The following is a 14,548-nucleotide window of genomic DNA, read 5'->3' as shown; positions in this document are numbered from 1 at the left end:
GTCATTTTGCTCCAGCGGCGAAAAAACAATGGCCGACAGCGTCTTCTCACTCGGGGCGGGTCTTTGCTAAAACACCAGTGTCAATCAACTTGTGTAGGAACGCCCTCTTGTGGTGTGGCGTCACAAGGCAAGGCTTTTGCGATTAGCCTGATTTCAGAAGGGGGATGTTACTGTAATAAACGAAAAGAAAACCACTGGGCGGCTCTTTATCATCGTAGAGTGGTTGTGTACGCACTCTCCTAACACACAGTTTAGTCCAAACAGCTTAAAATAGTGCATGTAGTGCTGTATGACCCCTTTAAGATTATACCATATATATGAGTTCTGAGTTCTAACTTTTTTCCCCCCTCGGTTATTTATGTGCATGCTAACACACAAGACATGCTAAATCAGGCTTATCTTAACAGCACAATTAAGCTCCAGAAATATGAACTGACCACCAGATTGCAGTGGTTTTAACCTGACCAAAAACATAAAAATAAAGAGATAAATATGTACAGTGTATACAGGATACAAGTTGCAAGACATGGCCTCCAGAGATCAGAATTTGTAGTCCAAGTCAACACCTTGAACTCTGTCATGGCCTCAGGTACATGGCTACTACTATTAAGGAATACCTTTGCCATGATGAGGTGTACTTAGTCTGCAACAATGATTAGGTAGGTGGTACGTGTCAAAGTGACATCTACATAAATGTCCACACACAAGCATTCCAGAAGAATACTGCCCAGATCCTCACACTGTCCTTATCAGCTTGAATCTTCTTATAGTGCATACTGTCCCCGGGGACAGAATGCACGTGCACAATCCACATGATGAAAAAGAAACATGGTTCATCAAACCAGGCCACCTTCTTTCATAGAGCATCACTCCAGTTCTGATGTTCATGTGCCCATTCTAGGTGCTTGTATGTCTGATCAGTGTATAAGCTCTGGGTTTTTTCTTAAAGATTGCATTTGTTGTTATCATGAAGATAAGAGTTCTGTCTACAGGAAAAAAGCATGCAATTTTTAAGCTTGGGTGGGGAGGATAAATCCATCAGTTGCATAATTGTTGGTTGTTGCTGATACGATTTAAAATGTCGAAAAAAAAAGAAAGGAAGAAAGCACTTCTGTACTTACAACCAGACACTGAATAAGGCAGTCAAAGAGAAACAACAGCAGTCAATGACAAGATCATCATGAAAGCTGTGAAGAAAACATTAACCTCCATAGAAGAAAGGTGATGATATCAACAATTCAAAGAGAGATTTTGAGATCAGAAATACAGAGTCTCTATACCACAAGATGAGATCCACTTATCAGCAGTAAGAGTTAAAATGACGAATCAGAAGTCAGAGAATTACATAAATTAGTCTCCCATGTCCTGGAACCAAGATTAACCTCAACCAAAGTGATGAAAAGGAAAGAAAAAGAAAAAGAAAGGATCTCAGCAAGACCAAGAACAAGTTTATTGGTCATGACACAAAAATACTAAATGAATTCATGCTAAATTGGTTTGTCACATGATTTTATTTTATTGAAAATATTTTAGACAGTACATTGTGAAGTGACCAGCCACAGGTATTAAATACAGCACCAGTCCAGCACTTGGCTGTAAATGAATCTAAAGTCTGTGTAAACAAGTTCTAAAATTCTGTGCATCTGTAATGCTCATATAGTTTAAATAAAGTCTGGATATAACTTTATAATAATTCATTAAAAACATGAGGTAATTATGCAAGGTAGGCACAACAGGCCAACTGGCTGAGTTCTTTGTTAGCCAGTAGAAAGTTCCTGTTTCCATTGTCTACAATGTCCTGGATATCTTTACACATCTGAGCGTCAAAAACAGCTTTAAATGTAGCAGTAAGTTCATACTATTACTTAAAATAAATTTAAAATAAATTGCATTGTCATTACTTTAGTATCCTTATACTACAACAGAAATAATGATAATTTTAATTCTGTATACGGTAAAGGTTTTATATGCATATACTTTGTATATAAAGTAAACTTTTTATCCTGCATCAAGCAAAGAAAACTTAGGAGATTGATTACATGACTGGAATTGACTTAAGAACTATCCAATGCATTATTAAAATTTCCAAGGAAGGATAGTGTTGAACTGACAACTTCTTTAAAGAAATGTGGTTGGGGAAAAGAAATGGAGCTTAAAGAAAAACTGCATGGTGCAGATGCATTTGCAAAAAATAGCTTTAGTTTTCTAGGGAGCATAAAGATTGGACTTTGGAGCAATGGAAAAAGATCATGTGGTGTGATTAGTTCTGATCGACCCAATTCCAGAGTGATGAGTGCATCAGGGTAAGAAAGGAAGCACATGAAGCGATGCACTCATCATGCATAGTGGCCACTGTACAAGACTCTGGAGGTAGGGTTATGATCTGGAGTTCAGTTTGTTAAGTCTACGCTTGGTAACATTATGTGGCAATAAAAATGATGTCAGCTGACGACCTGAATATACTGAATGACCAGTTTATCACACCAATGATTTTTTTTTTTTTTTTTTTGCCTGATGCCATGGGCCTACTCCAGGAACCTGTAAAAGATTAGCTCTGGGAGCATGAGGAGTGACTTTCACACAGAAACTGGCCTCAACAACGTGCAATGAAATTAAAGCTAAATTCAGTAAAACAAAATATTACTGTGCGCTCAGAAAGTACATCATTCTATACTTTCTAAATATACTACTTCTAAACTTTCAGATGACCACTTAAGTGATTTCAAGCTTTTTTATAACAGAGAAAGAGAGAGAAAGAGAGAATCAATTTAGGACCTCATTCCTGAGGCTTCAAAACAAACACTGCATCATCTAACACATAATAGTCCTGGTACATATCTCCTTCACATAAATATGGCAGCCGGGTCACTGCTTCCACCTCAAATCCTACACTATGGAATATGTCTTCAGACAGGTCTTTAACTTGCTCCTCCCAAGTCCTGCCTTTCACATGGACGTGCTCTGCAGGACGTTCCCATCTTCCTCCTAAGACCAAAATTGTAAAATATTTGTTAAATAATGTTTCTTATAAGAAAAGCATGTAAATTAAATCAGAAACATTTAAAGATTTATACATTCAAAGCAAGAATCTTACTTATTTCCACATAAGGCTGAAAGGGTAGAACAACTGCAAGGATCAGCCTCCCTGTGACAGGTAGCAGAGCCTTCTTGATGTCCCTGAGCAGCTCTAAAGGTTTGTCACAGCGATCCAAAAGGTTCAGACAGCTGATGATGTCATACTGAAAATCTGTATTTTGCCAATCATCAATTTCCAACAACCTAACAAAGACAAGAAAGATGACATTTAAATCTCAAAAAAAAAAAAAGGAACATCTTACCATTAATGATTTGAGGTTCATCTATTTTAAGCCAGACATCTGTCTTAATGATAATGACCAATATGGCATGAGACGATAACAAATCCAAGATGTAAGAGCTAATCCTAAACGTACTTGTAGTTCTTCCTTTGGAGCTGCCACCTCATTGGAAGGGACACCTCAGTGGCATAAACCTCTTTAAAATGTGGACTCATTACTTCTGTGACGCCTCCGTCCCCAGCTCCAAGATCCAGTAATCTTTCTCCTTTCCAGTCTGGACTGATTTGGAGAAGTTGGCGAAATTGGTCCTGTGAAAAAACAAACATGGAGCCTCGGCCCAGTAGCCTATTAAAAAAAAAGCAATTCAATTCAATTAAAAAACTTTATTTATCCTCATGGGGCTGCAAAATAAATATATATTTTTTTTAAAAAAGCCATTAGTGCAACTACAAAATAAAATAACATAAATAAAATACAACTGTTGGAATGATGATAAATAGAATTTAGTGCAAAAAACTTAAATAAACATCTGTATAACTTCTGTAAAAGTAAATATCTGTATAAAATATCTGTAAATAAATATATACTCTATACTGTATACAGAGCACTGTATGAGAAAAGCACTGCTTAACAGCCAAAAGAAAGTATAGGTAGAAAAGAAAAGTAGAATAAGGGGAAATGAATGGATGCATTCATTAATTAATTAAACTTAATGTGAGTTGTGCAACTGTACTTAGAACTCTTATGATACCGGTGTATACCGTGTGTGCAACCATGTACAGAAACCTCTAACAATAAGTGAGAAATAAACTCAGTAAGAAATATGTACCCATTGATGGATGTCCTGGAGATAACTGGGCTAAAGATGGTGGAGAATACGGAGTGGTAGAGCTGGGTAAAGACCCAGCCAGATTTCTCAACACTCCTCTCAAGGAAAGTTTGAGTATCATTATCTAAGTGACTCTGCACAAACAAAGGATGGACCTTCTCTCCTAAAAGGTCAGGACAGCAGCGATACCACTGAGGGGGAAGAAAAATACTAATTAGTTTTATTATTACTAATTGTTAATAGCAGTTCAGTCACACTAAGCAATTTAATAATACAAGGGTGAGTCAAAAATTATCTGCACTCTGGCTGTAGAATTTATTTTTATAATTAATTTAAAAAAATTTCAACATGATCCTCTTTGCTTTTCAATACACAAATGCACCGCTTTTTGTGTTCAGTTCTTCAACAAAAGTGAATCTTCATTCTTGAAGCGAGATCGGGACTATAGGGAGGATCCTTTGACACCAGAAAACTACATTTTTGCAAAGTGTCTACAATGTGAAAACTGTCAGCATTGATGCATTTCCCAGCTGATGGTTGACTTTTAAACTTTTTTTTTTAAAACAGAATGGCATGTTCCGTTCCATACCCTGCCGTATCTTAGACTAGTAGTGATAAATCAATGTCTCGTGATCAGTAGTGATTCTCTTTAAGAAACTTTCATCTTCTTTATTCTCTTTAAGAAACTTTCATCTTCTTTTTGCTTTTGTTTATGCTCTTCCGTGAGTTGTTTTGGAAAGCTGAGAAGTTTTAGACCCCAAAACGCTAATCACTGCATGCAGCTCTTCTTTCTGGCATCGATTTTTGCACACAAGGCAGTTACGAATTAACTGAAGTAATATGTTTTAGTCTATGTAGGAACATTTTTATCATTTCGTTGTAAAAAGAGGTTACCTGTGATTGGTTTGTCCCATTAATCGAGATGCATTTAAGTGCAACAAACTCTATTTTAAGTGCGAGGTAGATTTAAGTAGGCGTAAGATTTATATGTAGAGGAGACATTTATTTAGAGTTACCAGCGTCAGAAATCACCAATTAACAGCACCTTAGATCAGAGTCATTATGAAGGCTTTACAGAGCATAAGTAGCAGACACATGTCAATATTAACTGTTCAAAAGAGATTACTACATATTTTGAACGCCTTCAGAATTGTTTTACAGTGTAGAAAGAATAAAAAAATCAGGAAAGACCACTGAATGAGAAGGTGTGTCCAAACCTTTGACTGGTAGTGTACAAAACAAGCCTGCACAGGTAGAATAAAGAACAGTTTAACTACCTGAGTGCTGTGGTGAGTTTGAATTACTCATTAATCAGCCCTGTGTGAGGGGTCATGTAGAGCAAAACATTGAAGTGCAAAGACAATACAGACATTCTTATATAAAATATTAATTTTCTCATTATAGAAGGGCTGTATTGAGCATAATGCAAAAGTGGGCATAATCGTCTTATCAACTGATATAGGTTGTTTAAATTGCACATGTTGATACAGTAAGTCTTTCTCTATACAAAGGTACCATTCAACACAGTCTCTATACAGTGGGAGATAATCACTATGACAAAAGCGGATTTTCAAACAGTTTCAAAGAAACGCATTGCTTGTGATAGGCGCGGTGTTAAGTATAGAGGAAGAGTTACTTTACCAAAGCATGCAATAAAAAAAAACATGTCCGTTAATAAAAAATCCTCTCATTTGCATTACTACCCTTGTAATTCTATGTGCAATATGTTTGCTGTGAGCAGGTTTTTATTACTGAGCGTTTACATTCAAGGTTCAACATTACCACAGGAAAAAAAAAAAAGGCATAATGCAGAGAGTTCTAATTAAACTATAGTAATTTGTCACATCCACATGGCTGATAAAATGCTAGATATTATTTTAGGATGTAAATGATTACATTCACTCACTCAATTATATCGCTTTATCCTGTATAATAGTGCCGCGGGGGCCTGGAGCCTATCCCAGGAGACTTCCCAGGCAGGGTACACCCTGGATTGGGTGCTAAAACAAAAACCCAGAAGCTGGCAGTGTCAGGTGACCACCAAACCACCGTGCCACCTTGATTCAATTTACTTCAATTCAGTATTATTTATAGAGAGCACTTTTAATAATGGTAATTGTCGCAAAGCAAATTTAGAGAATAAAAAAAAATCCATTTAATTATGCAAATAAGCTTAAAAAGCATCATAATGATCAGATTGTCCCTGATGAGCAAGCTGAGGGTGACAGTGGCAGAGAAAAACTCCCTGAGATGGCAATAGGAAGAAACCTTGAGAGGAACTAGACTCAACAGGCTGATAACAAATAGCAGGGATTGATCTGCACTCATAATGTGTGTTAGGAAGCTAAAAGTTCAGTATAAGTTTATATAAATTTGAACGTTTTTGGAGGTTTAGGTATAAAACCGTTTCGGTTCTGAACTTTTGAGCGACTGCAGTCACAAATCCTGAGATAATTTTACGACTTAAAAACTAATTCACTGAGACTGAGCTCGTCCATGCTCTGAGGCTTTTTCTTTACCAATGAATCCAAACGTCACACCCATTACACTGCAACTGTCCTATTGTGTTAACTATTTAACACAATATTAAGTAGTTATTAGTTCAACACAACATTTTTTTTCTTTCTACATCCTTTATACACAATGACAGTAAAATCCCTTATCAATTTGAATGAACAGTCAACAATCCAACAGAGTTAAGTTACAAACCATTCAGGAAGAGAATTAAGGATTTAATATTCAGATTTCTGAGACATTTATACAGAGATCATTACCTCCTGCAGTCCTTGTGTATTAGAATCCGAGCTGTTTAACGCGTTCATCACAAGCGTCCTGGTAAGTGCACTTCGGGAATACTTTCCTGTCCACATTCTTCGAGCTACTAAAAGGACTGAGACATATAGAACCACCCAAGCACCAAAAAGGAGTGTCTTCATCTGTGGAGAACACATTCCAGTAAGAACAGGACAGGCAACCACACCAGCTAACGTACTGCACACAAACACACACACTCTCTCTCTCTCTCTCTCTGAGGATTTTAGCACTAATAAGAGCGCTTCTACTCATTCCTTCATTCTTACAAAGACATAAAACAAACAAACAAACAAACCTGCAGGTGTGGCGCGACTTAATGGCCACATCGTCTGTTAGAATAATTCGTTAAACAAATAATACACCAATAAGGACTGCTTAGGTGTAGAGTTAAACAGGACAAAAGGAGACGCTCTGTGAAAACCTTTTACTTCCTGTGTTACACGTAAACGTGTCCGTCAAAACCAACCCATGCAATTACCAGTTCCATCACTAGAGGGAGCCGTGTAAAGTTGGGGAAAGTTACAAGGTCAAATAGTTTATATAGGAGGAGAAAAAAAAATAAAGTAAAAAAAAAAAGAATTCACGCCAGTTGGTGTTCCCAAATCGCCTGTTTTGTGTGAATGCGTGTGTACTGTAAATGGAAATAAATGACAATTTTCATTTTTACAAGTGTGGTAGGTCAACATTTAAACACGCATTACTGATGTAATCTGCTTGCTTTTGGACTGTGGTAGGAAACTCAATGCACGCAGACCCCGAGGTGGGAATCAAACCCAGACCTTGAAGGTCCAAGGTGACAGTGGTAACCACTGAGCCACCATATATATATCCTTAATCATTCATTTTCTATACCCATTCACGGGGAAGCTGGACGGGGTGCCTATTCATCACAAGTCATATGCGCGTACATACACACATACAAACACATTACAGACCAATTTGTCTAATTTGCATATCTTTGGACTGAGGACTGGTGTACAGTCACGTTGGAACAGGAAACTGTTCCCACAAAGTTAGAAGCATGAAATGGTCCAAGATGTCTTGGTATGCTGATGCATTAAGAGTCCCCTTTTCTGGAAGTAAGGGGCCGAGCCCAATGACTGAAAATCACCCCCATACCAGATCCAACATGACTGCGCACCAGTAAATAAAGCAAGGTCAATAAAGACATGGATGAGTGAGTTTGGTCTATGAATTAGAATGGAGACTGCGAGCCAGGCCTTATTGTAAAAAACATCAGTGTCTGACCTCCAATAAACACACTCATAAACCTTGTGGAAAGCCCTCCCAGAAGAGTTGAAGCTGCAAAGAGTGGGCCAACATCATATTAAATCCTATGGATTAAGAATTGGATTTTACTCAATTTCATGTGCATATGAAGACAGGGGAGCGAATACTTTTGCCAATATAGTGTATATATACCTGTAAGAAATACAGAAATTAAGTTTTAATTTAATACTTCATTGCTTATGGGAAAATAAGAAAAGAAGATTTTTAACATTCTGTGAGGTCAATCTGTACTAAATATGCATATCTCATCAGGGGCAAGTTTTGCTCTACAGTAGCAGCTCAGTCATAGCAAACAGGGTTTTATATTTTTATTGTCTGCCTTGCCATACACCATTTCTTTTGCATTAGTGAAGAAAACATTCTTAAGGTTTATACAGTTTAACTAGGGTGGGATTTGGGCATGTCCACAGTTCTGAGCAGTGTGTTACCAACCTGGGGCTTTTCAGTGCATTTCTCTCTGCATATAGAGTTATAGATTTTCCATCATTAAGAGTAAGTAATATTTTATTTGACATCTCTCACATCATCATGTACTATCAGAGAAATCTACCAGATAGAATCCTATAGCATAAGTTGAGTGTTATATCCTTTTAATGCATAGGAGTTTTGTTAAAAGCTATAATAATGTTCTGAAATAATGTTTTGTTTTAGTATGTACCCAGTGGAAATTTTTCAAACTAAGCACACTGCCAGCAGTCACTAGTAATAAGTGAAAAAAACACACATGGCATTTATATATTTATATATATATATATATATATATATATATATGCATTTAAAAAAATAAAAAATAGATGTATAGAAATAATCAGAAATGTTTTTGTACTGACCTAATAATGAAGTAATAAAATAAACATGTATGACAAATTTTGTACAAAAAAAAAAACAAAAAACAGGATGTCTAAGACTTTTGCACAGTACTGTATACATCAATAAGCCCTAACATTAACATTATAACAATAATCACCAATCATACACCAGTAAACACGCACAGAAATCACACACGCTGTAAAATAATTTTTTTAGGCTTGATTTGGGCTCAAAACCTTGTTGCACATTTTGTTTCACTATATTCACACCTTGCTTAAACTGTTGGAGTGTTAGTTTTACTGGGGATCTATACAAAGGTAATATCACTACATAACCTGCCCTATTGTAGTGTATCCTGTACTCCTTTCAGGTTCAGAAAGGAGACCGGTGTTAAACTTGGCACAGATTGCGTCACAATATTATCTGAGGTACAGAGAGCACGCCACGTTGATTTCCTCCTTCTTTTAGTCCTGAGAGAGAGAGAGAGCAGGAGAGAGAGAGAGAGAAATCCAACCTGCTGCATTAAGAGTGAACATACACAGGGTGAGTAAACGAACATCACAGAAGAAACAGAGATTTTGTGTTATTAGAAATAGAGAATGCACTACTGTAGCATTTCTCTCTAATACGTTTTTTCTGCTTTTCTGAAGATGCTTACAGACATAATAGCAGAGGGGGATTTCGAGATTAAAGAGGAAGAGCTGTGGTATGACCACCGAGATCTGGAAAATGGTAAAACAGCTTATATTTGACTCTTATTTGCTATGATTATAAAGAAAAATAACAGGGCAATCTGTAACTGGAGAACAATAAATCAAAGGCATAAATTTAATCTAATAAGCCTAAAAAAGGTACTTAGACTACCTCAAGAATTAAAGGTCATGTTTTTAAGTCTTCTCGCTTCATTCATTTTTATGCTCGGAAAAAAACAATAACTTCGAACAAAAAAAAAAAATGTGTATAAACAATATCTGTGAAGGAAACAAGGTTTTCTTGCCATGGCAGTTCACCCAGCTGACAGATTGCACCACATCCTGTGACAAAGCCATTTTCACAACTCCTGAAAGAGACTTGAGAGGAAAGTGTATTGATGACAGGTTGTTACATGAGTAGAGAAACTAAATCACTGAATTACCAAGTGACTTGAAAGCAAGACTTTAACAAAGTACTAAACCAATTGATCAACTTCTCTTGTCTCCACATCATCATTCAATATCAAGTTATTGCACCTCATTTAATTGAAACACTCCCGTCACCACAATGGCCTTGCTCCATCTCAACAAAAAAATATTTTGTTTCTTGCTTGCTTATTATGCCCCTTTCTTTCTATGCGCAGATCTTCATTTGGCCGCTGAGCTGGGCAAAACCCTCCTGGAGAGGAATCATGAATTAGAGGAAGGTCTCCAGCAGATGTATACTACCAACCATGAGCAGCAGCAGGAGATTGAGGTACTGACAAAGCTCCAGGAAGCCTCATCAAGAGTGTATGAGTTTTGTTGTTTACGTGCCATCCATCTGCATTGCATGTGTTTTATTAATTTGCTTTATTCCCAAAAAACATTAAATGGATGCAAAACAAAACACATAGCTGAGTGGTTGAGTGTTATGTGGTTTCTTGACAGTTTTCAGGTTTGAACCGTGAAAAATTTAGCTTTTTGGCTTTCACATACATAGAACTTTACCAGCTGATGGAACCTTGGGTTATTTCTTGATGATTATGTAATCATAATACAACATTTCTATGTATTTTACTACAAAATCAAAATACAACATTTCTATGTATTTTACTACAAAGTTCAGTGGTTAAAGCATTGGACTACTGATCTGAAAGTCTCCCAGCACCACCAGGTTACCAATGTTGGGAACCCTCAACTGCTCAGAGGTATAATGAGATAAAATTAAAATGTAAGCCGAATGCCGTAAATGTAAAACAGAGGATTCCCGTGCATGTGCCATGCGCATTGAATGTTTTCTCATCCCCTAACAAATCTTTTAACGGCTCTAATCTGAGGTGCTGTTTGTAATTTCTGAGGCTGGTAACTAAATAAACTTCTCCTCTGCAGCAGAGGTGTGTTTTGGTCTTGCCTTCATGAGAGCCAGTTTCATCATGGTGCTTGATGGGTTTTGCAAAGACACTTGACACAATGCTGTTCTTGCAAGAACTATTCAGAATAACTGACCTTAATGTTTAAAAAAATAAATAAATAACGCCATATCCTAATGTGGCATTAGGTAATAAATAGGCATATAATAACCTAATGGCACATGTATTTGATAGTTTTGTAAAAATCCAGTATTGTATTAGAATGTAGAAAATAAATTGCCAACAATTTATAAGTTAATAATAATAATAAAAACATAAAATAATAATAATAATAATAATAATAATAACATTTAAAAAGTATGGTAAAATGTTTTTGACTGGTGCTGTATGAGGTTAACCTTGGTTACTTTGTGGTTCTTTCAAGGTTTGGTTTTTAATACTTTTTCTATTTCAGTGCCTTTGTTTATAACAAAGTCTAAAATTTAACAGAACGGTTTTGTAAAATACTAAGAAAGAAAGCATAATGAGGTCAACCTTTGTTTCTGACATATGGACATTAAGGGCATTTAAGAATCACATATACAACAATACAATGTTTGTTTAGTTGCTACATTTTGGTTCTGTGTGAGTTACTGTAGCACTGCACTGATAAGAGTTACAATCGTTTAATCTTTTACACTTATTACTGATAATATAACCACATATTATTTACTGTGTTGTAAATCACTAAGGGTGGCATGGTGGTGTAATGGTTAGCACTGTCGCCTTGCACCTCCAGGGGCCAGGTTCGATTCCCAGCCAGACTCGATTACCGGCTGTCGGTACATGGAGTTTGCATGCTCTTCCTGTGCTTGGTGGGTTTCCTCCGGGTACTCCGGTTTTCTCCCACAGTCCAAAGATAGCCAGGTTAGGCTAATTGGCGTTCCCAAATTGCCTGGAGTGTGTGTATGTGTGTGCCCTGCGATGGATTGGCAGTGTACCCTGCCTCGTGCCCTAAGAATATGCTCCAGGTCCCCGCGACCCTGAATACAGGATAAAGCGATATAGAAAATGAGTGAGTGAGTAAATCACTAAGACACTGCGCACCTGCAAGTTTCTTCGGTGGTTAATAGATCACAAATGACAGGTTTTCTAAGTTTTCCCTTTTTTTCTTTAGCATCTATCCAAGCAAGTGGAAATGCTCAGGTCAGTGAATGATCAGCACGCTAAAGTCTATGAGCAGCTAGATGCGACTGCACGAGACTTGGAACGGAGCAACCAAAGACTTGCACTGGAAAACCGCTCAGCCCAGCTTAAGATCGAGGGGTAAGTCAGACTTTTTTTTGGGACAATACATAAAGGAATCTCGAAAAGAATATAGAAATTACACTTACTTTAAAATTTTTGAAAGTCTCTCCACTTGCTTGGTGAGAATTTCCTTTAGGTACTCCGGTTTCTCCCAAAGTCTAAACATGCAGGTTAGGCCAACTGGAATTTCCAATTGTACATAGTGTGAGAGTGTGCATCATTGTGCCCTGTGATGGATTGTCCAGGGATCTGAGCCTCCTGTGACCCTATACAGGTGGTAGGTGGTATAGACAGTGAGTGAGAGTGATATATATTGTATAAATTTTATATATACAGTATGTGCATTTCAGGTTCCTACCCAGTGAGCACTCCTTATCTGCAAGCACTCCCTCTCTAGAGGAAGATGAATGGGAAGCGAAAGAACACGCGGTCCTTTTGCATTCACTGCAGGCCCAGCTGAATGTAGAGCGAACCCTACGGGAGACTGCTGAGCAGGAGGCTGAGGCTCTGGCCCGAGAGATCAGTGATCTGGAGCCATGTATGACTCTGTTGGAAGGCTATAAATCTCGTCTGGCTGAGACTGAGGCTGAAGTCGAGGAACTACGCCAGATGTTGCACTCTGATTCAGCCTCACACATGCTTCCAGGCTCTCTGTTCTTCCCTTCAGAGGAGGACGTAAGCGAGACGTGGGAGATGAGGCAGGTGCTGAAGGTTTGCAACAGCGAGAGGCAGTTGCTGGGAGTTAGCAGCAAGGACGACGACCTGAGAGATGAAGAACATGTCCATAGGGGGCATTTAGAGACCGTGCAGAACCACGGTATGTCTCTGCTAAACGAGATGGACGCTCAGTACAATGCTTTACAGTGGAAATACAACGCACTTCTGCGCCACTGTGAAGCTGGTTCGCAGTTACAGTGTGACAAAGCTGTGCAGACAGACGACATTCAGCCCTCAACGCTAAATCCAGTCAAACACACAAGTTCTCAGGAGAGTGCTCAGATCCCTGAGTACAAAACGCTTTTCAATGAGATTTTCACTTACATCCAAAACAGCAAAAAGGACTTAGAGATTAACAGAAATAAGTCAAATTAATGCAGCTGATTTCTACATAATTAGCCAAATCTCCCAGCAGGCATCAGGTATAATAAGGTAACGAGGGCAGAGTCTGAATTAACTGGATTCCCAAAGGAATAAGGATATTTAAAGCTAGATCTCACATTTTGTTTTCGTTATAGACCTAATTGAAACTGATCTCCTTTTGATGAAGTCTTTCTGTGATGTACAGGATAAAACTATGTTTGCTTTTTTTTTTTTTTTCGCTCCTAATTATACAGTAGGTAGTATGTCTTATTAATGGTGCTGCAAAAATGTTTAGAAATAGAATTACATTTTGATTCAAAATTGAATACCCTATTTTGTCTGGCATGTTTATTTCTCTGAGGCTTAGATATCAGCAACAGTCAGTAGCGTATTTTTGGAAATGTTTCTGGTTTTTGGAGCACATAGAGTATGCCTAGACATCCTCAGGGAATGTCGAACCAGGAACAAAAGCAATGAATACATTGTTTAGTTTTTGTCTTTCTCTACTTTTTTTAGTCAATCCCTGACATCTAATACTTTATAGACAATCAATGTTAGTGTTAAATGTAATATATGCTGTACAATAACAATTCTTGTCATGTGATGCTTTTGAGAAATTCTAATGTATTAAAATAGAAATGAAATATCTTTGTGTTAAGTATATTGAAAATAAGGATACTACTGCGTCCCTTAAAGCAGGACAAACACTGCATGGCCAAAAGTCTATGGACACATGAGCATCACACCTACAGTATTCGAGAATATGGGTCTCATTTAATAACCATGGGCAGTTTATTTGTTTCTTTGGTTCCTGTAAAAGCCTTTACTCTTCTATGAAGGCTTTCTACAATGTATTTCTGCAGACATTTGCACCTTTTCAGCCAGGAGAACATTTGTGAGGCCTGGCACTGATGTTGGGTAAACTTGCAGTCTATGGCAAAAATCTATCAATTTATTCCAAGTGTTTTCAGCAGGCTTGGGGTAAGGAACTTAAAGAATTCCTTCAAATCAAACTTGTTGACCCTTATCTTTAAAGATATTAAAATTTGTCACAGGGTCACAGGAAATGACATTCAG

The 14,548-nt window shown here is 37.5% G+C and overlaps 2 protein-coding genes across 3 annotated transcripts; one reads left to right on the top strand and one right to left on the bottom strand.

Moving 5' to 3' along the window:
• Window positions 1-1,492: 1,492 nt before the first annotated feature.
• mettl9 (methyltransferase like 9) lies at window positions 1,493-7,396 on the bottom strand. Of its 2 annotated transcripts, XM_053510740.1 has the most exons (6): window positions 7,256-7,396; window positions 6,921-7,082; window positions 4,147-4,337; window positions 3,453-3,662; window positions 3,095-3,279; window positions 1,493-2,985 (listed from the first exon to the last, which is right to left on the bottom strand). In XM_053510740.1, the coding sequence occupies exons 2-6, from the start codon at window positions 7,080-7,082 to the stop codon at window positions 2,777-2,779; spliced, it is 957 nt and encodes a 318-aa protein (XP_053366715.1). In that variant the 5' UTR covers window positions 7,256-7,396; the 3' UTR covers window positions 1,493-2,776. The 2 variants fall into 2 exon arrangements, with proteins under 2 accessions (XP_053366715.1, XP_053366714.1); XM_053510739.1 differs by lacking the exon at window positions 7,256-7,396 and having other exon boundaries at window positions 6,921-7,097.
• A 2,142-nt stretch (window positions 7,397-9,538) lies between these two features.
• Window positions 9,539-14,072, top strand: cdr2b (cerebellar degeneration-related protein 2b). Its single transcript, XM_053511625.1, has 5 exons — window positions 9,539-9,603; window positions 9,711-9,792; window positions 10,397-10,509; window positions 12,261-12,409; window positions 12,742-14,072. Exons 2-5 carry the CDS (start codon window positions 9,711-9,713, stop codon window positions 13,481-13,483), a joined length of 1,086 nt encoding a protein of 361 aa, XP_053367600.1. The 5' UTR covers window positions 9,539-9,603; the 3' UTR covers window positions 13,484-14,072.
• Window positions 14,073-14,548: the final 476 nt, after the last annotated feature.

Source organism: Clarias gariepinus, chromosome 14, assembly GCF_024256425.1.
Source record: "Clarias gariepinus isolate MV-2021 ecotype Netherlands chromosome 14, CGAR_prim_01v2, whole genome shotgun sequence".
Classification (NCBI taxonomy): Eukaryota; Metazoa; Chordata; class Actinopteri; order Siluriformes; family Clariidae; genus Clarias; species Clarias gariepinus.
This window is presented reverse-complemented; position numbering and strand designations above follow the sequence as displayed.

What these genes read in the sequence shown, in the direction of transcription:
- mettl9 (XM_053510739.1), bottom strand. Translation starts at nt 7,097, where the DNA reads ATGTGTTCTCCACAGATGAAGACACTCCTTTTTGGTGCTTGGGTGGTT. An exon ending in ATACACAAGGACTGCAGGAG is followed by an intron (nt 4,338 to 6,920) that starts GTAATGATCTCT and finishes CTTCCCCCTCAG; the next exon opens with TGGTATCGCTGCTGTCCTGA. An exon ending in TCAGCCTTATGTGGAAATAA is followed by an intron (nt 2,986 to 3,094) that starts GTAAGATTCTTG and finishes TTTTGGTCTTAG; the next exon opens with GAGGAAGATGGGAACGTCCT.
- cdr2b (XM_053511625.1), top strand. Translation starts at nt 9,711, where the DNA reads ATGCTTACAGACATAATAGCAGAGGGGGATTTCGAGATTAAAGAGGAA. An exon ending in CCACCGAGATCTGGAAAATG is followed by an intron (nt 9,793 to 10,396) that starts GTAAAACAGCTT and finishes TTCTATGCGCAG; the next exon opens with ATCTTCATTTGGCCGCTGAG. An exon ending in GCCCAGCTTAAGATCGAGGG is followed by an intron (nt 12,410 to 12,741) that starts GTAAGTCAGACT and finishes TGTGCATTTCAG; the next exon opens with GTTCCTACCCAGTGAGCACT.